This window comes from Ptychodera flava, unplaced genomic scaffold (assembly GCF_041260155.1).
Source record: "Ptychodera flava strain L36383 unplaced genomic scaffold, AS_Pfla_20210202 Scaffold_65__1_contigs__length_701920_pilon, whole genome shotgun sequence".
NCBI lineage: Eukaryota > Metazoa > Hemichordata > Enteropneusta > Ptychoderidae > Ptychodera > Ptychodera flava.
The window spans coordinates 604,800-632,616 of NW_027248387.1; the positions used below are offsets into that span (position 1 = coordinate 604,800).

Consider the following 27,817-nt stretch of genomic DNA (forward strand, 5'->3'; position numbering starts at 1 on the left):
ATTTTCTACGCACGCGCGGAAGGCAGACGTGAAAGGAATAAAAATGGCACTGCACCGGTATGTTGATTGAGCCAATGCCCTTCTAACAACAGCTGTACCTTACAAGGGTCTCCTCGGAAATCGTACCTGTATATGCGCAGAAGACGAATTTTAAGGCAGAGAGAACAGCAGGTATGAATTTTGAGATGTAGTGGGAGCCATCGATGCTGGATGACCATTGAACTGTGCCTTTTTGTGAGGGGAAATCCGTCTCTTAACTCAGCGACAGCCATTTTGTTCCCAAACTTAAACTTCTTCTCATGGCTTACTATAGCTGCAAAATAGTAGCTCTACGGTGAGGCGGTCGGTGAGTTTTGGTTTTTGCGACCTCGCTCACCAGTAGAGCTACAATGCCGAAGGCCCTGTAGCATACAAAATAAGCGCGCCACACATGGTGCGGCATTTTCATGTTAAATCCCACATATTTACTGCATTTGGTCGTACCGATTTATCACTACTGAAGACTAAACACTATACTACACTAACCTTGTCGTTTATTGGGTTTGGTATAAGCACAGACACGTCGATCGCGTTCCATAAACATTGAGCGTGTTTCAGGGAGCCGCCATTACCGGAAGTTGGTAATGGCGGCTCCAAGAAATGTTTTTGGAACGCGATCGACGTATTTGAACAAATACCAAACCCCATACACGACAAGGTTAGTGTAGTATAGTGTTTAATCTTCAGTAGTGATAAATCAGTATGACCAAATGCAGTAAATATATGGGATTTTACATCAAAATGCCATGCCATGTGCAGCTTGCTTATTTTGTATGCTTCAGGGCCTTCGGCATTGTAGCTCTACTTAGTACTGGTGAGCGAGGTCGCAAAAACCAAAACTCACCGACCGCCTCACCGTAGAGCTACAATTTTGCAGCTAGATGTTTACAGTGGCCTTCGCCGTGAATCGAACCACAAGCTGCAAGCGACTGCGAGCATTGATCTCTTGTTTTATACTTCCCTACTGTGAACAAAACCAACCCAATCTGGACCATATACATATCGGAATGGGAGAAAAGAGAGAGTTGGCGACATTAATTGACTCTCAATCTGGGTAACCAGCCAAGTAAGGGAGTGTCCAGAATTTACTTTCAGGGGGCGCTGGATGGATTCGGGGGGGGGGGGATCCATTTTTCCCAACAAAAATTGGGGGGGGGGGAGACAAAAATATCACAATCTTTTAGGGGGGACTGTGGAAAAAAACCACATCACTTAAATATTTGCGCAGAAGTCCTGATCTATAGAATTATGCACGGCTGTCAAAAATATCTGGTGAAAAATTTAAAAATTTGATAGCTCCTACGTGGAAAAGGGGTTGATTTTCCAATAATTCTGTATGTGCATCCAGAAGACCATGTGCATCAATTTTGTGGTGCCAGATTGTTGAAATATTGACCATAGCATCCTGTGTACACAAGAAATTTGCTGTAGTCAAGAAGTGATCTCACTTTGTATGAATGGAATTGTGTGTAGGCTCACACATTGCGCAATGATACTAAAACTTTAGACTCCAATTTATCGTGATTTGTATGATCAAGGATTTCTCAGTAACGGCTGGCAGAAAAGGCCAAAAAACAAATTAACATGTTTTGTTACCATCATCTTAAAACATGTACATCATGACTATTTTAAAGTTTGTAAAAGAATGTGAAATATTCATGCTCTGTCAACTCTGATATAAAATGTACTGCTGACAAAATGTGAACTTTGATGTATCCAGGGTTATCTGCATTTATGAACATTGAATTGTGAATTGAACTAGTAGAAATATAACATAGACATTATGCAGGGGTCGCACTAGCGCTCGCCACATTCGCAAAATGCGACAGAAAGTGCTGGGTGGCGAATAAAATGTCTTCTTGGTTCGCCACGCTCATGAAAGTGTGGCGAACTGGCCTCAACCTCAAAGACCCCGGTCAAATTCACGGTGGACGATGCGATACTATCAGGTGATGAAATCAATGTGACTATACTCTCACTCTCAACACCACGTCAGTTTACAGTACCCGACAGTGGTTGCGTACTATGCGTTCTGTCCAGCTTAGGTATGCATTGCCGAACTCAGCAAGCCATAAAGCTTTTTCTTTACCCTTTGAACCCAGTTTAGTACCATATAAGGACTAAAATAATGACATCATCCACCCTAACAATAGAGAGTTCCAGTAATTTATGCAAACTTTCCGAGAAGGGGTCAGTGGTTTACGTGAATATTTAATCAGGTCGGCTGCCCCGCTGCCGTGCACTCAACGAGAGTCGAGAGACCTCAGACACAGAAGACGATTATATCATGTACAGCTATTGCTCTCTGAGTGATAGAAACGGTAGATTTTACCACTTTTTTGATAATATTCTATGGAAAAATGGAGCGATTTACTAGCCAAGTTGATTGCAATTGAACGTAGTGTTTGATGGCAACATGGCCATGTGACGCTGAACGCTCCAGATGGTTCCCGTGGTTGAGGTTTTCTTTCAATGTGCATGATGAAGAAATTTGTAAGATTTTAGTTAAACTGAAGTGTATTTTGTTGATTTTCAAGTAACTTGCAATCGATAAGCTCATGCAAACTGTTGATATCGTGGCCTTATCCAGCCTGTAGCGAGAGAGCCATGACGGTCGACCTAGTTTACAAATTTATGTGTTGTTACTGTTAACATAGTGACATATTTCCTACGTCGCGTCGCGTCTGACATGTGTCTGTTGCATCTCTACAAGGTGACTGGAAACCGTATTTAGTGAGTTCGAAGCCAATTGAAAATACTGTATTTTTTAACTGAAATAAACCGGGCATGAAACTTTTATCTCAATACTTTGTAGTTTCTTTCTATCTAAAGACCGCTTTTGGTATGCTTGTCAAAATACGTGATCCAACTTTCAAAACAGATTGACTAACACAGTATGACTACAAGACACGATTAAATCAAGGCAAGTTATCGAAAGCATATGTTGTACTTACGTGAATCAAACTAATATCAGTTGGTCCAAACATCAAATTTAATCAATAAAAATATTAGTTAACTGTTTTTGTCTTCAGCTCTTCATATTCTATTATACTTGCAGTTCAAACGATGGGGAAACATGGTCCCTCCACAAAGGGGTAAAGGAAGCCCTGTAATTGTGTGTACAGTGTTGCACAATAGTTTACCTCTATTGGTTGTACTAATTGAATCATATAAGTTGCTAGGATTCCTTATCACATCACAGAAAATGAACTGCACCAATCTTTTTAAAGAAGTGTAACAAGCAGTTGCATTTAAAAAGTCCTTGTCTGAGAAGGGGGGTGGGGTTAGGGGTGGATTGCATGTGAAGTCTATGGCATTTCAAACAAGATGAGACCTTAAAATATTTTTGTTTTGATTTTATTGTAAAAAAGTTTTGTGTGGCTAAAGAAAGTTGTGTGTGGCTAACAAGATGTATGACCAATTTGCCATGCAAAGAATCTGTGGCTAACAACGTTGAAATCCTAGCGCTACCCCTGCATTATGTGAGTTCATGTTATGGATAAGGTGTTCTGTCCAACAAAGGTTCTGAAATATTCCTCAGGATTGTTGCTTTCTACTTTGTTTTATGGCAACCAAATTTGAAAAAAGAGAAAAGAAAACACCAGTTTGGTTCCCCAATTTTCACCGTGAGTCTGCAAGTCATTCAGCATCATAAGATGAAAATGTATGCTGGACATGTTGTTACGTGACAAAAAACAAACAAAAGGTGAACTCAGCAGTTTCCGTGTATTACGAAAAATAAAACAAATTGCTAATACAAGGGATAGAATACAAACTATAAAAGTGAACAGGCTACTTATCTCAGCTGGATGGCAAAGCTCCAGTGTCAGAGTTGTAACAGTTAGTCCGATGAATGAACAGTCCTTTAGCATGCAGGCTTGAAGTTGCACAAAGTCCAGTGTGGCAGTGAAGGTGTTGAAGTCTTGAAATTAATACTACTGGAGTTTCCAAAGACTTGAAGTAACACGCAAGAGACACAATCCCAAAATGTCTGACTGCAAGCCTGCTGTCTCAGTATTTATACTCATGTGGTTATATAAGAGCATATAAGAACAATCTAGAACTTTTATTGACATGCTAATTACTGTTCTAAAATTATCTTTCTTATGTACACAACTCAGTGAATTTCCAGAAAATTCCAAACATGACTAATTGGATTCAAGGTTGTGAGGTCATTAAGGGTAGTGACCTTGAGAATGTTCTAGACTAATTGAACTCAGGTCATGATGAGTGTGGGGGAAAATGACCTAAATAACAATGTGCATGTAACATCTCACTTTCCATAAATATCTGGAGACCTGCAAATTGTGTACCATTAAACTTCAAAGTTAGATATCACTTTGCTGATTATGTACCGGTATGTCACTCGCTGGTTTAAAAGTATGTTTAGAGTAGTTAACAATGAATTTCTAAATTTATATTGCATTTATGCAAATTGGATACCCTTGTAAATTATGCAAATTAGGGGCTAGGGCCGTACTTGACAGTTCAACATTGTCAATTTTCTTGTAGTAGAGATAATAAGCTTTCAAATGATGTATGATGTAGCTGTATCTTGCAGCTGTATTTGTTAACATTTTTAAAATATTGTTATTCAAGAGAGGAAAATATTATTTTCAATATGAATATGAAAATATTTCAGTGAAATCAATTTAAATATGTCTTTGGATATCAAAGTTATATTCCACATGGAAATACCTTTAATTTGATATATCACTCGATAGTTTAAAAGTATGTTTACAGTAGTTAACAGTGAATTTTCTAATTTTATATCGCACTTATGCAAATTTGGTACCCGTGTGAATTATGCAAATTAGGGGGTTATAGCCCTACTTGGCAGCTCCACATCGTCAATATTCTTAAAGTAGAGATAATAAGCTTTCAAATGACGTATGATGTGGCCGTATGTAAGGTGGGTACATTAAACTCCTAAAATAAGGCCCTTTTTGTGGATTCGCCGCTCGCCTATTATGTTATCTAAAAGAAATTGCTCATTATACGGTAGTTTGTCATGATAGGGTGGTCAAATAAATAGAGATAGAGAAAGTTCTAATTTCCATTTATGGTTGACTTGGTAAGGATAAAATAAGATTACTTTTTGAGGAAAAAAATAGAGTGGTCAATTAAAAGAGTGGTCAAAGTGATAGGGTTTTTATGGTAAAGCTGGGCTGTAAGATTCCTCATGTGCTATTTATAGCAATTATGCAATCTGTGTAAACAGTGCAATGAATGTGTAACATGATTCCTTATAATGCTTTTGATGACCTTGAACTTCTTAAGTTTCAAACATTTGTCTCTTCAGTGTGCTTTCTCTGAGTACGCACAGTCTCAACTTATTCAACAGAACTTACTTACAATGTTAATTTGAAAGTTAAAATGTGCTTGGTAAATAGCAGTGTTGGAAACTGGCCAAAATATTTGCCAGACATCAGGACTGGTAACTTTCAAAACTTGCCTGTCCTGCCAGAAAGTTGCCTGTCCTAAATTTTGACAAATGCATACATTCAAAAAACACAAAACCATTTATATGTACTTCAAACTGTAAACAACTTTATTTTCAACATGAGTATTAACTGTGATATTACAAACAAACTATTCTGAATTCCACTGTTTGAAATGAGTTCTAATCCGGACTTGAATACAAAATTTCTACAATAACAATGCTGATAACACTCTGATACATTGTGTTGATAACCACGAGTACTGGACATTTCATCATGGATCTGTGCATGGTCTCCTTGATGAAATCAGTGCTGACATGAGTCAAGCACAGATTACATCAAGTCAGTGTCACTACCAACATCACTTTCCAGGAGATCAGAAAAGTCTGATTCATAATCCCTGAGGACAGGGACTGGAGCTGAGCCTACTGCAGCTGAGCTTACTGAGAAAAAAATCAAAATCTGAGAGAGCTGCCATATAAGTAATCAAAGTTGGCGGCATGAATTAAATAAACCAATACTCTCCTCAGACCAAACCGATTTCAAATGCCGTTTACAGCAAATATTGTTAACGAAACCATGAAACCTGGGAATGGCTAAACACAGAGAAACAAGATTTATTTCTCGAAACAGCCCTTCACAATATGCTTTTCAAACACCGGAAAGCAGGCACCAATATCGACCCGAAATCTATTACAAAGTCCACGAAAACTTGACACAAAACTAAAAGTTCGGATAATCGATTTAAATGCCTAAAACAAACTAATCGTTGACAGATTAGTACAACATTTACTGTTAACATAACGAGCACTAGCAACGCTCAAAATATGCCCTAAAACAAAAATCCTTACAAGCGTCCAGAAACTCCGGTCGATGCTGGGTCATGTTAATTATAATATGACACCACACACCGGATCGCTCACTATAGAGTCAGTCATTAGTGGCTAACTCTCTCAATAACGAATCTGGCTTCTCCTCCTCGAGGACGAAGATGACTTCATTACACAACCAAGCGGAGGGGATACAAAACAAGAGAGCGACTGATGAAGGAACCCCATTTTTGGTTCCGAAACACCGTTTATAAGACGAATCACTCAATCAACAAACCGGTTTACCGGGGACCCAGATCACATGACTAGGGTCAAAGCACTATCGATTCACCGGTGTCTCGCCATATATTCCACAGGGTTTTACATGACGCGCATTTCTGCGTCCTTTACGCATAAAACCGGACCCAGGACCCCTCAAAAACTAAACTACGCGTCCCTTCGGACGCAGAAATATCTGTTGCTGGTGTATATCTCGCGAAGCCGCTGAACATGTAAAACACATCCCAGTAAACCTTACCGACCCCATACTTTAATAGAATGCTCCGTAGTGCATTGGCCTCCACTGTTTGATGACCAATGGTACCGCGGAAACAAATTTTCAAAATGTAAACTGATTCTTAATTGGTCGATTTCTTGTTTGCGGCGATCAATACATGTTTATATGCATCATGGCGGGTCGTGTCAAATACCCAAAACAAGCCGATCTGCGAAAGTTTTCGACAGCCGCAGCAACCAGCACGATGTAGGTTTGGTCGAGGCCGAAACAGCAGCTACGCCATGCGATACTGATACATCAGATCCCCCGGCCAAGTCAGCAAAATTACGAACATTCAACAGAAGTTGGCTCAATAGATTTAAATGGCTTCGATATTCTGAAGAGCGAAACGTCATGGAATGCGATGTATGTTTGAAATCGAATGTTACATGCCCGTTCACGGAAGGTTGTTCTAATTTTCAACATTCAACTCTCACTCGTCATCAGGACTCGAAAAGTCATCTCACAAGTGTAAAATCCTAAGCTTGAGGTCACAATTACTACCGCTCGCAAATCTGCAGAGGACCGGCAGGTGCAGGGTAAAACGAACTCGAGGCGTACGCTGCACAATTACGTACTGTTTATCTGATCGCTAAACGTGACCTTCCATGCGATGTATTCACTGACATCATGCATCTACAGAATCTGAACGGCTTAGACATTGAATATTACAAACTTCCGCAGATAGTTATGGAGTTTGAAGAGTGTATTCAGCGTGTGATCGAGAAGTCCCTGATTGATAGCATACATGCAAGTGATTTCATCGGTATAATGTTGGATGAGACTTGTGACAATACATAACCGTTCATAAGAAACTTGACATATGTTCGATATATTCAGAATGGCGAGGCGAATTTTTCTTTCCTCGGTAACCAGCAAATTGCCACTGCTGCAGGGATCGAAAACGCCTTGATTGAATTTTTGACTAGGAAAGAAATCTGTGACGCGGCCGTAGACAAAATATATGGACTGGGAACAGACGGGGCGGCCGTAATGACCGTCGTTTGAACGGGTTGGGTGCAAAATTAAAAGCCAGAAATCCCAACCTTGTTCAAGTGCATTGTGTTGCACATCGATAGAATCTTGCTGCTTCTCAAGCAGGCAGAGATATTGAATATTGCAAAGAATATCATAATATAATCCATTCATTGTATAAATACTTTAATGACTCTAGTGTGAGATATGACAAACTTAGAGAAATTCAAAACTCTGTTGAATGGAAAGGCGAAACAAATTACTGAGCCTACATCTGTTCGCTGGTTGTCGGTTGAATCAGCTGTCAAGATGATTTTCATCAGTTTTGAGCCAATTGCCTTGGCACTTGCAAGTGACAAAAAAGGGGGAAAGGCTGATGGGCTGTTGAAATTTGTCTCCAATTCATTGTTTCTGCTATTCACTGCCTTATTGATAGGGACTGTGCCCATATCAAAAAAAGTGTTCAGTCTATTAGGGACACATTGAATACAATGACTAATGATTCACACACTGTCAGAGAAGTCTTTAATGATTGGGTGATGTTCCTGGCAATGGTCAGAAAAACACATACAAAAACATTAAAATCACTTACAATCAGCCATTCAGACAGAGCTTCTGTAGTGTACGAGAAAATTATATCAACAAACTACTGCAGAATTTAGATTGCAGATTTCCAGATGATGAGATGCATATTCTGGAATGTTTTGATGTAATTCTAAACCCACACAGATATCCTGAAAATTTGGCCAACCTACCTGACTATGGGGTCAACCAGCTTGATCAACTGTTGAATCATCATAACAATACACCAGGTATTGATGCTGATAGAGCTCGGGCACACTTTCTTGTTTACAAACACTTCACAAGATCTCATAGGGACGCACTGAATTTTGATATGTATATCAAGCTGTTGCTAACTGATTTTACAGAGGAGTATCCTGATCTTGCCATTCTTGCTAAAATTGCTCTTTTCATACCAGTGTCCTCTGCCCCATGTGAGAGGGGCTTTTCAGTACAAAATGCCATCAAACAGAGGGCACGAAATAGACTCAATCCTCAAAGGCTTAATAGACTAATGTTCATCAAACTGGTTGGCCCCATCACAGATGATTTTGACTTCATAAACAATGCTAGGTTATTTGCTGAAGGAGCTGCTGGCAGAGTGTGAACTCAACCTACTGGACTTGCTGGGTGAATGCCATTTCAGAGTATGAAATTACTTACCTTCTTGTCAATTTGACAAATTTGAATACTTGTTCAAATTTCACAACTTTGTGAACTTGTCATTAAAGTTATGAGATCATTTCAATTATGAATAGTGTTCTTTGAATTGATCAATGAGGGACCTCAGTATGAACTAGAATTTTCATGTAAGAATAATTTTAAGAAATGCGCAACCATTTGCCGTGTGTTATAACACTAACTGAACACAGTGAAGACCATGGCATGGATAAACAATAAAATATTCTTTTGAAATAAATTGGGACCCCCATATTTTGATGTAGGACTCCCATTTTCTAACACCAGGGGTCCCAGGGACTCTCAAAAGTAAAAAGTGATGTAAAACCCTGATTCCACACAAAATAAATGCAATGATCCTTTTATTCACCATATCGTAATACTAAACAATCTTGGTAGAGCCGATGTGTGGAGTTGCCCTCATTTTCCATTATATCGTCCCTGAGGACGCATATGCACTGCCTGATATTGCGCAAATCTCGCTTAGTGTGAGATTTACTAGTATGAGCGACTTCCTGCTTACCCGTGTTTACACGTCTCGCTTGCATTGCGTTCCGGCGTCACACAGTTGCACAGTTTCAGTAGCATAAGCGCGTTGAAATCGGACGTATTGGTATACTACATTTCGTTTATTTTACACAACATCTAGAAGCAGCTGATCGATGAGATTACTGGGTATGCCGTATGGGCAACTATTGAGAGCCCGACACACGGACGTGGAAGTACAATTTTCCTCCAGTCCGACTGAAAAGTTACCCGTCTCGGACGGGAGGACGGGCGGTAGTTTCCAACGCTGTTAATAGGATGAAAATACTGATATTAAAAGATAACCAGCTCAAGATTCTTTATAACCTGACAGATATGCTGTTTTTTATGAAGTAAATCTTGATTTAAGCAAGTCTTGTTTACTTTAATTAGAATGTAATTAACTCTCGTTTATTTGCTATTATTGACTAATATAGTCTGATGAAATAAGCAAATCTGTATTTTTACGGAATTTTTTCCATTTTTGGTCAGGCCATCCTAAAATGAGCAATCAAAGATATCCACCTTCTTCATCAATACATGTGTCACAAAAGGTTATTCTCTACATAACACAGCAGAGCTCTGTTGAGTCGCTTGTTTTTTCAAAACCACTGGTCAGACAGCTTTAATATTTGGTTTACATGTCCCTAGGATGACCTTAGTGAGATAATTTCATACAGACAGGAAATACTTAATTTTGTATCCATGTCTATAGTAGCTTCAGGGACTTTGGCCCTATGTTTTACCAGATCCCTTGTGCATTTTTTGCCCACTCCCACCTTTTCTTTTTATCAAGCCTTCTCTGTTTTTTGTTGTTGACATTTGCTTATGTATTTAGGATCTGCTTCTCCCATTGCTATAGAAGTTGATATGCATGTTCCTAAAGATGACCTCCAGTACCTAAGTTGGAGACCTTATTTGCTTTTGTCATTCTTGTTTTTCCTGGTTTAAATATTTCTCAAATGGACCAATTCAAACCGAATGTGAGCACATATTGTCCTTGACGGTATTTTTTGTATATAGGGATAACTATGGGATACAATTTATTTGACACAATGTTACGTGACGTAGATGACCTTTGACCTCAAATATACATATTTCTCCATAACTCAGTTACCACAAGGGCTACATCCTTCATATTTGGTATGATGGGACACCTAATAATGACACATCCTGTACTTCATTAATTATGCACATATCTTATTCTGGGCAAACAAATAGAGCTGGAGGTCTGATTTTCAGTACATAGGGATAACTATGAGATACAATTTTTTTGACAAAATATTATGACCAGGATGACCTATTACCCCAAATGTACATATATGGCCATAACTCAGTAACCACGAGTGCTATACCCTTCATATTTGGTATGATGGGAGACCTTATGGTGCAATATCCTGTACCTTATTAATTATGCACATATCTAATTCTTGGCAAGCCAATAGAGCTAGAGGTCTGATTTTTGGTGTATAGAGATAACAATGGGATACTATTTTTTTGACAAAATGTCACATGACCTCGATGACCTTTGAGCTCGATTTCACAAATACTACTGTAGCCTTTCATCTTTTTAGCATATTTATTTCTTTATTGCCCCTGTGCACCGAGATGTCTTGAAACCCGGTCATCGTTGCTTTGCAGCTACGTTTCATTCTGCTTTTAAAATACCAGCAAGTCAGGGTTTTCGTTATAAACCATTACACACTGACAAATAAGTGATATGTTGCAACTCAAACCTGTCATGGATGGATTGATTTTTAAAGATCTATACCAGGGATATGGCCCTTTAACAATAAACCTCTGGAAAGAGTACTTTACAGTGCATGAACTGACAGATATTACATGGATTACACAGGCTCAAGAACTGCATGAGATAAAATCGCACATGAAAAAAAAAGTGGGAGAATTTCAAAGTCTGTGGGAACCGGACCTAACTTTCCCTGATTTTCTGCATATTGGTTAATTTGCATAACAATACACTCAGTGAGACTGTTTTCGGACGACCTCAGTTTTCAGACATTTAATGACATGCTGTTCATTATACTCACTTCGCTCCATTTTGATAGCGTTTAACAAGTCATGCTGCAGCATATTAAGTATCTCATATTAAGTCAGGTGACGCTGCCGTCCCGTTTTGGATTTTTAGCTACTATAGACTATAGTCTATAGAAGCTATTGGGATGGGTATCCGTCCGGCGTCCGTCGTCAGTCTGTATGTATGTATGTATGTATGTATGTATGTCCGTTTGTGAAGCGTCCGTCCACTCAAATATCTTGAGAACCGCAGTACTTACTGATTTGATATTTGTTGTGTAGATGAAAAGTATGATTTTGAGAAACTATTTTTTTTAAGTTTTTGATATTGTTGAAAATAGGCAAATTAATGCTAAAAAAGGTGTTTTTGGTAAAAAATCTTCTTCTTCATAACTGCTGGTCAGACAGCTTTGTTATTTGGTGTACAGGTCCCTAAGGGTTACCCAACTTAGATTTGTTCAAATTGGGATGAAATATGCAAATGTGTATTTTTAAGGAATGTTTTTGTCATTTTTGGTCAAAATTTGACTTACATTGTATGTAATTTTTGTACTGTATAAACCCTATCAATTCACCCAGAAAAAAAATAATTAATATGATTTTAAATAATTGAATTAGGAAATCATCAAAGCCAAAATAATTTTAGTGTAGAATTATCAGAAAGTTCAACTTTTTTTGACAGTTCATAGTGAAATGCTTACCATCTTGGAGGATTAAAACATATGTAAAGGCAACTTTCCTGAATCCCAACTTTGACATATTTTGAACTGTCATTTATTGTGCCCTGTATGTTATCTAAAAGAAATTGCTCAAAATAGTCAATAGAGATAGAGATAGAGATAGAGATAGAGAAAGTTCTAATTTCCATTTATGGTTGACTTGGTAAGGATAAAATAAAATTACTTTTTGAGGAAAAAAATAGAGTGGTCAATTAAAAGAGTGGTCAAAGTGATAGGGTTTTTATGGTAAAGCTGGGCTGTAAGATTCCTCATGTGCTATTTATAGCAATTATGCAATCTGTGTAAACAGTGCAATGAAAGTTACATGATTCCTTATAATGCTTTTGATGACCTTGAACTTCTTAAGTTTCAAACATTTGTCTCTTCAGTGTGCTTTCTCTGAGTATGTACAGTCTCAACTTATTCAACAGAACTCACTTACAATGTTAATCACAGATATCCACCTTCTTCATCAATACATGTGTCACAAAAGGTTATTCTCTACATAACACAGCAGAGCTCTGTCAACTGTTGAGTTGCTTGTTCTTTCAAAACCGCTGGTCAGACAGCTTTAATATTTGTTTTACAAGTCCCTAGGATGACCTAAGTGAGATAATTTCATACAGTCAGGAAATACTTAATTTTGTATCCATGTCTATAGTAGCTTCAGGGACTTTGGCCCTATGTTTTTGGTAGAAGCTATTTCGGGTGCTACAAACTTAGTGAAGTTAGCCACACCGTACGATGCGAGGTGTTGAATGCAACACACAGGGACAGCCCGTGTCCAATATCTAAGCACTATACACGTTGAAATATAGTTGGTCGTCTATTGATTAAATGTAACTAATTTATCACGAAATATTTCCATATATTTTTCTAAACACATAGAAATGAAAATCGGGGTTCGAAGTTTCAAAATATCAATATTTAGCCCCTTATCACATTCAAAATACGATATCCGATTATTGCGATAGCAGTCAACATGGGGGCAAAAATTTGGCAACTTTGAACCCCCTGAATGCCACTTCTGTCGGCGTTAACATTTCGAGGATAAAACAATAAAGTTTCAAAAGGTATGATAATAAGATTTAGTAGTGCTTGTCCATTTATGAAACGGCTTTGGTCGAAATTCACTACCCTGTACGAAAACTGTCACACTGAGTGTAGTTGTAATCGGAGGCGATCGAATCCATACTTTCTAGTGCGAGAGTAACGGAAGTACAGTAGTCAAGAATAGTGCATTTTGGTTTTTTCTTCGCATTACTGCCCAATATTCCTTCAAACACGCAATTTTGAGCGACGACAACACACTGTACATCAGCAATGAACACTTGCTGTATCGACTCCAATGATTTGTCAATGAATGCAAAACTTCCTGTTGGCAACCAATCACAAATGCTGTTTGAAACGGGTAACTCTGCAACAGCTTTTTTCTAGCCTAATTATAGCGCTCTCTACGGTGACACAATGAGTGGTTCTGTACTGAAAACCTGCCAAATATTACCAATGAATTTAGATCGCGTAAATGTATCATGTACGCGCCATTTGAATTATCGGCGCGACTATTTTGCCCAATTGATTTTTCTGAGTGCGATTTTTCTGATTTTGAGCATAAATATCACGTTATCGCGCCCTAAAGTGATCCCTGATATTATGCAACAGAAAGATGCTAAACATTTTGCAGAACTACTAAATCATCTCAGAGTTGGCCAATGTACACAAGAAGATATAAACCTACTTCAGCAAAAGGCTGACGAATTTTCTAGTCAAGCAGATCAATGTGAAAATGCAATTCACTTGTTGATACCAATGTAAATGTCGAAAAGCACTATGAAGCAATTTTCACCAGAGTGCTGACAGAGAAGTTACGGTGGCTCACCTGCATTCCAATGAAGTAAATGGCGCTTACTCACTTTACTAGTTGCCTGATAATAAACCGCCACGTACTCCATCAGGATAGATTGGTGTTAATGTAAGCAACTGATATTAATGAGCGGAATCATGCCGTATATACAATTAGATGTATCTAACACAAATCTCTTGTATCCCATATCCCAACCCCATGCCTCCAAGTCAATTACTGCTTACCAACAACCAGCTTCTTTGACGCTGTTTTTTCAGTGGATTTTGTTTGTCAAATTCACCAAAAAGAAAATATTTTAATGGTTCTATTTCAGCTTTGATCAATTTGACTTAGCTAGAATTTTTAATATGAAGCCTTCTTATCACTTTTTGTCTCGGAAAGGAGATTCAAATAGCCTGTATATTTTGTAATTTCAGTTTCATTTGGCATCAAGATTTTACAAAGAAAATTTTAAAAAGATATATTATTACCTTCTCGTGTCTATTTATAGACAGAGAAGGTATTAGAGTTGAAAACCAGTATGCTGGTGTCAACTTCTACTTCCGTCTGTCAATACTTCCGTCTGTCAAGATCCGTTGACGTCATGCCATTGTGATGGGCATATCATAAACTGGTGGGGGTGTTCGTGGTTCAGGTTGAGGTGTAGGAGAACGATTTTGAGCTGTGACAAAAATCAAATGGGACTTAGTGGCATAGCCAGTGTTAAGCCTTTCTCCAAGGTTTCTTAGTTGACCACAATCTATTACAGACTACTGAGCTGACGTTAGGGGTACTCACTTTGTGTTTGCTCACTCTGTGTGCGCTAGTGTTTGGTACTGAGTTGCATGGATATCCCCTCATGGCCTCATGTGATATGGGCCTGTTGCATAATCTGCAGATGATCATATGATGCCTCCGAGTCTGAAAACAGTCACTGTGTGAGCCTGTTGGCATATTCCTTGCATTTTTTTCATTTAATTTTGCAAAATATCGGCGAGCACCTCAATATTTCAAGATAACTCTTTCTTCCCAATCGTTTCCTGGAGTTTCAGAGTCATATGAACGAAAATGAGTGAAAGTTTTAGACAGGAAAATCGGACGTCGGCCATGTTCAATATTTACAGTACAATCAGAAGTTTATTTGGAGGAAATAACTAACAAACACTGTTCATGATGCCCGCCCTCTAGAGGAAGACCTTCCTATATGAAGTACCACATTTGATGCTTGTGGAAAGCTTGACCACACAAAGGAGCATTTTAACTTTTAGAAAATGACAAATTGAATAAGATGGTATTCTGAAAATGTCAAAAACTGAGGAAAAATGCGCAAATATTCAAAATAAACAGGTTAACTGACTGGTCAGCTATAAAAAACAATGAAAATGTTTATGATCAAAAGTTTTTGAGATGCGCACATTTTAACAAATACAGAAATTATTAACATTATAAATATAAGACCAAACTATTTTTTCAGGGATGGGATAGGTTGGAAATGAGGGGTGAGAGACAAAGGCACTCCTATTGCTGCATGTGGATGCAGCCACACCATTTCATTTACAGCATACTTATTCACTGTGGCGAAGGGAAATTTGTATGGTGAGGACTACAGAACAAGCCGATACGAGGTGTGTTGCTTTTGAACACTAACTAAGAAGTCCTACTTTATTCACAAAATCTTGGGTTTATATACATGTGTGTTGTGTAAGTCACATTTACTATATATTAAATTCATAAGTCTTAAAGTCTTTTGGTCAGGTGTGATTGCAGGGTGGTCTTTCGATACACAAAAACAAGGTTGTAAAACGTGAATTGCATGAGGTTTGGAAGGTGTCGGTAAATAAACTAGTTGTATATCCAGGGTTTACATCACTTTTAACTTTTGAGAGTCCCTGGGACTCCTGGTGTTAGAAAATGGGAGTCCTACATCAAAATATGGGGGTCCCAATTTATTTCACAAAAATGTTTTATAGTTTATCAATGCCATGGTCTTCACTGTGTTCAATTAGTATTAATTTGCATACACAGAGACAACAAGGTTCCATATTGTACATGGAGGGGTAACTATTGTGCAACACATGCACACAACTATAGGGCATATTCAACTGACTCTGTATAGTTTGAACCGCCTGTATAACTATAATGAAGAGTTGAAGACAAAAACACATTTCACTAACCTTTTTATCGATTAATTTTGGTGTTTGACCCAACTTACATTAGTTTAATTCACGTACGCGTGTGTAACTATCTGTGGCTTATCGAGTCACGGACTCGTACTACCATACATACTAGTCAATCCGTTCGCCAAGTTTGATCACATTTTTTGACAAGCACGCCACAAAATCCGCCACAAAATGGAAAGAAACCACTAAGTATCGAGAAAAAAGTTTCATGTCCGGTTTATTTCAGTTAAAAAAATGCGTAACACGTAGGAAATGTCTCGCAATGTCAACAGTTCAGAACAACTACATTTCATTTACAAACCGGGTCGACTGTTATGGCCGTCTTGCTTCAGGACGGCCGGAGGTCAAATATCAAGAGTTTAAAGGGGCTTTTTGGCAGTCAAACGCTTGAAAATTCACAAAATACACTTCATTTAACCGAATCCTTACAAATTTCTCAATCTTGCATGTTTTGGACTTCGAAAACCTTAACCTCGGGTTCCATGTCGAGAGTTAGGCATCACACAGTGCCGCCATCTTGGCCGCCGATACGTTCGAAGTTCACTATCGCGATCGATTTGGTCACCAAATCGCGTCATTTTTCCATAAAATATTCTCAAAAAAACTGTAAAATCTATCATTTCTATCACCCAGAGGGCAGTAGCTTGGCATAATATAGTTGTCTTCCGTGTCTACGGCATGGTAAAGCTTTCAAAACGTACGTACGTGTTTCGTTCAATGCACTGTGGCCGTATCCGCGTACGGGTGAAACTGCAGACCTGATTAAATATTCATGAAAACCGCTGACCTCTTTTGAAGAAAGTTCGCATAAATTACTGGAATTTTCGATTGTTAGGCTGCATGATGTCATTATTTTAGTCCTTATATGGTACTAAACTGGGTTCAAAGGGTCAGGAATACCCTCCTTCTGGCTGAGTTCGGCAATGCATAGCTAAGTTAGGCATAAGCATAGAACGCAATCACTGTCGGTTTATATACCGACGTGGCGCTGAGAGCGAGAATGCCGTGTCGGTTTATAAACCGACGCGGCACTTTAAGGGTTAAAGTACGGGGTCGGTAAGGTTTACTGGGATGTGTTTTACGTGTTCAGCAGCTTCGCAAGGTGTACACCAGCAACAGATATTGCTGCGTCCCAAGGGACGCGTGGTTTAGTTTTTGAGGGGTCCTGCGTCCGGTTTTATGCGTAAAGGACGCAGAAATGCGCGTCATGTAAAACCCTGTATATCTGGATAATCCACTGGTAGTGTTGAAAAAATAAACTAAATGTATATATCAATCAAACTAACATCTTTTCATTTCCCGACATTCTCCGGGCGGCGCAAAAGTCATAAGGACGGGCGTGATCGTTTTGCATGTTGAGAGTTCACTTTGTTCACTTTTACTGAGTCGCGATATACTACACTACAATAAAATATTGTCTTTTGTGTATCGATTTTTCAGTAATTTTAAAGTACTCTTTTTCGTTTTTGATCATACATTAATTTGGTTGGATTTCCATTCCCGACATTCTTTGGGCGGCCAAAAATATACGAATAGATGATTCTGATTTTGATTCATTTTTTGGTTCATTATGTAAAAACCGGTCATTAGAATGAATTCAGTGTTCAGATTTGTAAAATTAAATTGATAAAATGTCCATGAGTTCAGTCAGAGTCAATGTACGTAATCAGTTCTCAAAAGTATCTTGAATTTTCAATCGGGCGATTTCAGCGGCTGTTCTCCGGGGGCGCGATTGTGTCCTTGGTTTATCGGTTCCTGTTTCGGCTGATGTGATGGTGTTGTTGACGATGTTTTCTCGACAGGGTGATGTGGGATGTAATGTCCACGTGATTGATCATCACTTTCTACTTTCTCGATAAAATCACGGTTCAATTGTTCTCTGATGATAGAATCGTACACGTTGCGTAATTCAGGTGTTAATCGTCTTACCATTGCTCTGGTTCTGGTTTTGGCGAGCGCGAAGTTTGTCGGAAGTGTAGCGTGATCTTCTTTCCATGGCAGACTTGCGACGTACTTGTTACCATCGCGTTTTATCTTGTTGTCACGGTACTCTTCAAAAAATACCTTCTTTCCATCTTTCTCTTCGGGAATCGATATCCCAATTGTCTCTAGCTCCCAGTACTTTGACGTCAGATCTTGTTCGTGTTCGGTGTCGGCCAGTACTCTCATTATTGTGGTGTTCATGACGGACACGTTGTTTAGTTTGGTGGGTCCCGAAAGTAGATAGCCGAGTTTCGATGCTACTGCTGTTGGACCATCGCCCCTGACAATGCGGTCTTCTACGATGAACCAGTAATAATCTGCCCCGATCAGCATATCAATATCAAACGTACCTGACTGTACTTGTGGAGCGAGAGGCAATTGCTGTAAATATAGGTGTTTATTTACAGCTGCATCTACATGGTTTCGTACTGGTGAACTGATCTTCGGTACTATTAATGTTCGCATGGTAATGTCGCCTGACTTTGTCTTCAGTTTGATATCTGCAGCTTTGATTGCGCGTATACCCGTGTCTTCATTTCCGAAAGAACCCAAGTTGAGATGTTCGGTCTGGCAGTCTTCATCTCGAATACTTAAACTGCGTGCTGTTTCTTCAGTTATGAAAGTACGTTGCGCCCCTTCATCAAGCAAGACATTCACGGAAATTGATCGGATTTCTGAAGACACCGTCCCTCTGGTTGTTTTAAGCAATACAGGGCCTTGCGTAGGTGTTAATTTGACATGTGTCACGTTCTTCTCACCATTTCTGTTGTGGCTCTTCTCATGCTGTTTGGCTTGATCACAAATGGAGGTGTGGTGTTTCTTACCGCAGTTTCGACACGAGAATTTGCTCCAGCAGTCGGTGCTCCTGTGTCTTGGGCCGAAGCAGTTGAAGCACGATTTATTTCTTGATAGAACTTCGATGCGTTTATTACGATCGGTAACTGTAGTGCACCTGCCTGACGGATGTGGCCCATGACAAAAAATACAGGATTTCTTCGGCATTGGTTTGGTTCCGATATGAAATGATGTCGCTGTTGATGATGGGATGTCACTGATTCTCTCAGGTTTTCGATATCTGAAGCTGCTTGGTTTGCTTGAATCTCTTTGTGTATGGCATCTTTCAGTTCTTGAATCGTCCAGGCGTTGTCGCCGTGAGCACGGGAGATTTGGGTCTTTACACTTGGTGGTAACTTTTCAAACACGATTGGTACAAGTAATTCGCCATAACTATCTTCTGATTTACCCAGTGCTTTCAGACCCCTGGTGTGTTTTTCCAGTGAGTCATAAAAAACACGTATGCTTTCGGTGTTGGTACTTGGCATTGGTAAACTCCATAACGCCTTCATATGACATGAAATGATTTTATGTGTTTGTCCATACCTGTTTTTCAGTAGCTGCATTGCTTCTGTGTAATTTGCATTCGTCAGCTGGAGCCCTTCTATGGTGCGAGCTGCTTCACCGACTAGCTGTGCTGACAGGTACTGGAACTTCTGTATGTCTTCCAGTGTAGGGTCGTCATCAACGGCTGCCTTGAAAGTGTCGATGAATGTCGTCCACTTCAAACAGTCACCGTTGAAAGTTGGCAATTGGAGTTTTGGTAGATTTACCTGTCGTCTTTGTGTTGATGGGGTGATTGACGCTATGGATAATGTATCTGCTGAGGCGGTTGGTTGTGTGGTTCTCTCGGCTGCAGTCGTCGATCTTTCGAGGAACAGCTTGTATCGGATCAAGTGTTCGTTGATTTGAATGTTATAGTCATCTGCTTCTTCGAATAACTGTTCATAGGTTTCTTCGTCTTCGGTCGCTTGTAGGATTAATTCGTCTAGATCTTCGAGAGTTTTCGTTCTTTTTTCTATGTTGGATATAGTTGCTGTTAACAGGTCTAGGTCGCTCTGTTGAGGCTCACCTTTCTGTAGAATTTCGTCAGCTTTCTGCAACTGTTTTGTCATCTGGCCTCGGTTGCTCGATCTTCTCTTGGTAGCTTGCTTGACATCCATCACGGGTTGGTCTTGGTTCTTCCCTGCCATGCTTGGTTGACGCTTGGTTTGGTCAAATCACTCTGGATCCTGGTCTCGGCACCATAAAATGTGGCGAAGGGAAATTACGGTTGTGATGGGAGGACGTACAGACAAGCCGATACGAGGTGTTGCATTTGAACACTAACTAAGAAGTCCTACTTTATTCACAAAATCTATGGGTTTATATACATGTGTGTTGTGTAAGTCACATTTACATATATTAAAATTCATAAGTTTTAAAGTCTTTTGGTCAGGTGTGATTGCAGGGTGGTCTTTCGATACACAAATACAAGGTGTAAAACGTGAATTGCATGAGGTTTGGAAGGTGTCGGTAAATAAACTAGTTGTATATCGGATAATCACTGGTAGTGTTGAAAAATAAACTAAATGTATATGTCAATCAAACTAACATCTTTTCATTTCCCGACATTCACTGTGTTGTGTTCAAGTTCCATATTGTACTGACTGTCATACAAGGATATAAAAAGCAAATCAAATCAAATTAGAAAAGGATCAATGCTGTTGTGTGGATTTTGCTGAACATGGCTGATTTGAATATTTCGCCCTATATATTTGGTATCCAGCAAAGACATATTTTGATGTAAAGTCAAAATTAACACTACATTGCTGACAATATATGTTACCGTTTCTGCATGAACTTTTCTTTTTTAAGTTATAGTATAGTAGTACTTCAAACAGATTAACAATTATCGTGATGTCAACCCATAATTTTACATCACAAAGACTGTAATTCTGCCAATTTTTTTTATTTTTCAGTCATGTTATAAATTTTGCACTGCACAAGATGATTGAACAAATTGCAATGTTTGAATTTGTAAACTCAAAGAATAAAAATCCTTTGGTCACAGATTAAATTATTTTTTGAAAAGAAATTTACTCTTAAACACTTTTAGCATATATTGTTTACACGGTCATGTATTTCAAGGAAAATATGCCTATTAAAAACAGTAATTTCTTCACTTTCAATTTTTTTTCAATACTATGACAATTATCAGCCATGAGGTTTTACAAACACAAGACAAGATAAGCGTTTTTCATCATTTCCACAGGACTCTTTGAAAAATCCATTAAAAACAGTTAAAAGTGACTTAAAATGATCACTTGGTATACCGGTACATTTAATTTACAGATGCCAGGTTGTGTATTTCACATGCACTCAGGTCAGTAGGGAAGTGCGTCATTACTATTTTGGACTGTTAATTCTTATTTCTGAATTATTTAACTTTTTTCCACATTGAACTATCTTTAGGCAGTTTATACTGTAGCTTAGAATTTTTTTGATTGATGTATTTAATCATCTTTTGGGTTCTTTGGGTCCATATCCCAACTCATGCTCCTACATCATAAACTATTTACCAACAACTCCTTGCCAACAACCAATTACCTGACCTGGCCACCCATTAGAGAAGGTACAGCGTCATTGACGGTATTTTTATTTAATTGTTTCTATGAAAGGCTAATTTGCATGACTTCAAGAGGGTGGCCAACTGTATTCTTGTCTGTATAATGAATAAGTCCAGTGTTCTCCACAAATAAAAAAATTAAGTGGGTGGCTAATTTGCATAATCATTTGCATAATATTAACATAATCATTTGCATAATATTGACATATAGTTTGTGTTCACCAAAAATTGACAAAACAGGGTACTCATGGAGCAGAGCCCCTCCACTGATTTTTTCAAAATTCAGTACATCCTCACTAAGTTGCATAAGCTCCTACCCTTGTTTAACTCAAATAAAGAAAGGTTAGGAGAGTAAAATATACCGTTAAAGTTGGTAAAACTGCTCAGATCAAAGAAACTATTAAAAGATGTAAAACAATGAGATATCGAAGTTCCCTCGACAGCATCGCTAGGAAAATACTACGTTTGTCAGTACGTTTATCGGTTATCAGGGTTCTCTGACAATGCGCACCCCCGGTACCAAAATAGAAGAGTCCCACTCTGATGTCATATCCGCCATTGTTTACGGTATATTTTCATTCACGCACGCGATCTAGGATTTTATTCTCTTCACATGCATTTCCATTTGTTTAAAGCAATTAACGCTCCATCTGTTAAGAGTTTTTACCGCTGACAATAACAATTTTCATTGCTATGTTGCTGTTTTCACAAGATACTGACCGTTCGATCTTGGAAAGTTGAGTTGCTTTTACATGCAGCATCCATGGTGCAGCCAACGCATGCCGGTGCAGTGACAGACAGTTCCGTAAGCTATGCTACGCTGTTGTCGGCGGCATACATGTCTTCGTTCCACGTTTACTTTTTATTTCAGGCGTGAGTCAAACAGAAATTTCACCAAATTGCCACTTCTGTATCTAGGGAATGTGTAATCAGTTTGATTTCAAAATATTTCGTCAATTAAGAGCAGAAATCGTCGCTGACTATTGCTGTCTTTTGACTATGGTTTTATATCAATTTTTCTGTCCTTTACAATTTCTTTGGATGGGTCGGTGGAGTCAAGGGTTGAACGATAGCGTCGCGGGCCGCGACGCTGTTTTGGGCTGGGAGAACCCTGAATTTGAGGGTGTTAAAAGAATGTGTACTTTCTTGGGGGGAAATTCGGCAGAATCAATCGAGACAACACTTAGATCTTGATGCGACCGCACAGTTTATTGTGTCACCGTCCGGGTGGCGGGATGGTGATTGTGTGAATGGGTTGACAAGCTGGTCGAGCTTCTCTCGCGATCTTTCCTCCGCTATATGGTCGTCGTGACATATCTTGACGAGGTATTAAAATGACAAATTCACACATTCAACAACAGCCTTATTGATTTAAATTAACACCTTATTGAAATTAAATGCAGAAACAAAACAAAAGCACGGCATAAAAACATTGCCGTGAACCAAACCCGCCACCCCAGAACAAAGGCTGACGGTGGGTTTCAAAAGCATGGGCGGCCGAAAATTAAACTGGGCGGCGTAGATTTTATCTGGGCGGCCGTAAAATTAAAGTGGGCGCACCGCCCACTTAAAAGGCGCCGTGGAGAACACTGAAGTCAATATTAAAAATCTCACTTCTTATACTATTAACACACTGACGTAATGTCTCTTTCACACTTACTCCACTTATGCTTCCATTTCAGAATATTCTAAAAACGTCTCTTGCGAAAACGTCTTTTCAGCAAGATCAACCATCAAGGGGAAGCCATGAACAGAAAACATGAGTCAGACAGCAACCCATTCTGAAAAAGAAAAAAATATTTCGTCCAAGCTTATAACAAGTGTTTTACATGGAAAGACCATGAAGAAAGTCATTAGGATGGTGAAGAAAGGACATTTGTTTGTGAAGAATGTGGAAAGAGTTTTACACAAAACAAAGACATGGAAAACAACACAGTGATTCATATTTGTGAACAGCAGTTTGTCTGCAAAGTATAGGGTGAAGGTTTTCAAATCAGTAACTCTCTAAAAATCCACACCGGGACACATAAACGAGAAGAGCCATTCATCTTCAAAGTATATGGTAAGGGTTTTGCACAGACTAAAAATCTAAATGTTCACATTAGGACACATTCAATGAAAAGCCATTCAACTGAAAAGTGTGCAGGAAGGGTTTTGCAACCAGTGGAAATCTAAAAGTTCACATGAGGACACATACAAAGGAAAAGCCATTCATCTGCAAAATGTGTGGGAAAGGTTTTGTATGGAGTGAAGAACTAAAAGTTCACATAAGGACACATAGGAAGGAAAAGCCATTTGTCTGTAAAGTATGTTGTAAGAGTTTTGCACAGCATGGACACCTTACAGTTCACATGAGGACACATACTAAGGAAAAGCCATATGTCTGCAGTGTGTGTGGGAAGGGTTTTGCACAGAGCGGAGTTCTAAATGTTCACATGACAACACATACACAGGAAAAGCCATTTGTCTGCAAAGTATGTGGTAAGGGTTTTGCACGGAGTGGAGGTCTAAAAGTTCACATCAGGACACATACAGGTGAAAAGCCATTTGTCTGCAAAATATGCGGGAAGGGTTTTGTACAGACTGGAAGTCTAAACGTTCACATGAGAATACATACAAAGGAAAAGCCATTTGTCTGCAAAATGTGCGGGATGGGATTTGCACAGAGTGGAAGTCTTAAAGATCACATCAGGACACATACAAAGGAAAAGCCATTTGTCTGCAATGTGTGTGGGAAGGGTTTTGCACGGAGTGGACATCTAAAACCTCACATCAGGACACATACAAAGGAAAAGCCATTTGTCTGCAAAGTTTGTGGTAAGAGTTTTGCAGATTGTGGATACGTAAAAGTTCACATGAGGACACATACAAAGGAAAAGCCATTTGTCTGCAAAGTGTGTGGGAAGGGTTTTGCACAGAGTGGAAAACTAAAAGTTCACATGAGGACACATACTAAGGAAAAGCCATATGTGTGCGAAGTGTGTGGGAAAGGTTTTGCACAGAGTGGATATCTAAAAGTTCACATGAGGACACATACAAAGGAAAAGCCATATGTCTGCAATGTGTGTGGGAAGGGTTTTGCAACGAGTGGACATCTAAAAGTTCACATGAGGACACATACAAAGGAAAAGACGTTTGTCTGCAAAGTGTGTGCGAAGGGTTTTGCAAAGAGTGGAACACTAAAAGTTCACATAAGGACACATACAAATGAAAAGCCTTTTGTCTGCAAAGTGTGTGGAAAGGGTTTTACAAGGACTGGAAAACTAAAAGTTCACATGAGGACACATACAAAGGAAAAGCCATATGTCTGCAAAGTGTGTAGGAAGGGTTTTGCAACGAGTGGAGATCTCAAAGTTCACATGAGGACACATACAAAGGAAAAGCCATATGTCTGCAATGTGTGTGGGAAGGGTTTTGCAACCAGTGGAAATCTAAAGGTTCACATGGGGACACATACAAAGGGAAATCCATTTATCTGCAAAGTGTGTGCGAAGAGTTTTGTATGGAGTGGAGAACTAAAAGTTCACATGAAGACACATACGAAGGAAAAGCCATATGTCTGTAAAGTGTGTAGGACGGGTTTTGCAACGAGTGGAGATCTAAAAGTTCACATTGGGACACATAGAAAGGAAAAGCCATTCGTCTGCAAAGTGTGTGGAAAGGGTTTTGTATGGAGTGGAGAACTAAAGGTTCACATGAGGACACATACAAAGGAAAAACCATTTGTCTGTGAAGTATGTTGTAAGAGTTTTGCACAGCATGGACACCTTACAGTTCACATGAGGACACATACAAAGGTAAAGCCATTTGTCTGCAAAGTGTGTTTGAAGGGTTTTGCAACGAGTGGAGGACTAAAAGTTCACATGAGGACACATACAAATGAAAAGCCATTTGTCTGCAAAGTATGTGGTAACAGTTTTGCACAACCTGGACACCTTAAATTTCACATGATGGCACATACAAAGGAAAAGCCATTCCTCTGCAAAGTGTGTGCGAAGGGTTTCGCAAGGAGTGGAACACTAAAAGTTCACATGAGGACACATACAAAGGAAAGATAATTTGCCTGCAAATTATGTTGTAAGAGATTTGCACTACATGGATACCTAAAAGTACACATAAGGACACATACAAAGGAAAGGCCATTTTTGTGCAAAATGTGTGGAAAGGGTTTTCTGAGAGAGTGGAAGTCTAAAAGTTCCCATCAGGACACGTACAAAAGAAAAGACATTTGTCTGCAAAGTGTGTTGGAAGAGTTTTGCAACGACAGGACGACTAAAAATTCACATGAGGACAATACAAGTGAAAAGCTGTTTGTCTGCAAAGTATGTTGGAAGAGTTTTGCACAGCTTCAACGCCTAAAAGTTTACAACAGGACACATACAAAGGAAAAGTCGTTAGTCTGTAAAGTGTGTGGGAAGGATTTTGCAATGAGTGGACATCTAAAAGTTCACAGCAGGACTAACATATAAATAACAAGTCATTGACAATGACATAGTCCCCACTTGTAATAGGAGTATTAGTCTTGATGGGGCAGGGAAATGTGGTCATTAAGAAGTATCATTGGAGTGTATATGTTGAGATCTGTGGGCACATAGGTCTATGTCGTTGTTCCCAATTTGAAACACATGAGGCATGTCTAAGTTATGGTTCTAAATTGGGAAAAAAGATCAGACCTCTAGCTGTATTGGCCAGTCAAGAAATACATATGTGCATAATAAATGAGGTACAAGATGTGACATCTTAAGGTCTAATATCCTATGAAAATTGAAGGGTATAGAACTTGTGGTTACTGAGTCATGCATATATATGTATAATCAAGATGAAAGGTAATCAAGGTCACATGACATTTCGAAAAATAAAATTGTATTGCTAATTAAGCCCTATATGCCAAAAAAACAGACCTCTAGCTCTATTTGCTTGCCCAGAATTACTCACAATTGCTCACAATTAAATATGCACATAATTAATGAGGTACAATATGTGGCATCATAAGGTGTCCCATCATACCATATATGAAGGGTGTAGCACTTGTGGTTACCGAGTTATGGACAAAGATCAAAGGTCACCGAGGTCACGTGACATTTTGTCAAAATGTCTGAGATATCTATGTGAACGGATGGACTATGGATGGACAAACGGACGGACATGACCCAATCTATAAGCCTCCTGGACTTCATCCATGGGGACTAAAAACTGTGTCACTGCATCCTTTTTGCAATATGAATAGGATGAGAAACTAAATTTTTATTTTTCTTGGCCTTGTACATGGGAGTCTATGGAGAACTGACTTATACATGGGAGTCTATGGAGACTGCCTTATACATGGGAGTCTATGGAGACTGCCTTATACATGGGAGTCTATGGAGAACTGACTTATACATGGGAGTCTATGGAGACTGCCTTATACATGGGAGTCTATAGACTGCCTTATACATGGGAGTCTATGGACTGCCTTATACATGGAAGTCTATGGAGAACTGCCTTATACATGGGAGTCTAGAGGTGTAAACTAAAAAGTCCTCTAACACTGCCAAATAAAATCACATTGTGAAACAAATCGACGTGCATCTGTATGGGGTAGGGTACTATCCTTGTGCATGTCTGAGATATCTGCGTGAACGGACGCACGGACATGACCAAATCTATAAGTCCCCCCGGATGGTGTCCATGGGGACTAAAAGGCTATCTGTCTCCAAAGTTCATGGCAATTTATTTTTACATGGTTGAATTCTCATATCACATTAGTAATGTGAACGAATTGTTCTAAATCCGTCTGGCCAGAAATTAACACTCATTCATGCCTTTGTCTACATTGGATTCATATGAAAGGCCATTTTCTGCGAAGTCCTAGGTAAGAAATTGACAGAGTTGTTTTTTTCCATCGACACATTGAAATGTTTTAGCCCAACAAGAATAGTAAATATATTAAGTAGCTCCACTGTCAGAATCGTGTAGCTTTGAAAGGTTGGTGTAATGTGACTTCCATTGTCTGTTGTACTTTACCTGTCACCCTTTGTCAACTTTGCTCTCCT

At 39.1% G+C, this 27,817-nt stretch overlaps 2 protein-coding genes across 2 annotated transcripts; one reads left to right on the top strand and one right to left on the bottom strand.

The window, feature by feature from the left end:
- Positions 1-82: 82 nt before the first annotated feature.
- LOC139128701 (zinc finger protein 26-like) lies at positions 83-27,817 on the top strand. The gene is made up of 2 exons (XM_070694433.1): positions 83-171; positions 23,468-27,817. Exon 2 carries the CDS (start codon positions 23,969-23,971, stop codon positions 25,841-25,843), a length of 1,875 nt encoding a protein of 624 aa, XP_070550534.1. The 5' UTR covers positions 83-171; positions 23,468-23,968; the 3' UTR covers positions 25,844-27,817.
- LOC139128695 (uncharacterized) lies at positions 18,053-18,808 on the bottom strand. The gene has a single exon (XM_070694429.1). The coding sequence runs from the start codon at positions 18,806-18,808 to the stop codon at positions 18,053-18,055; it is 756 nt and encodes a 251-aa protein (XP_070550530.1).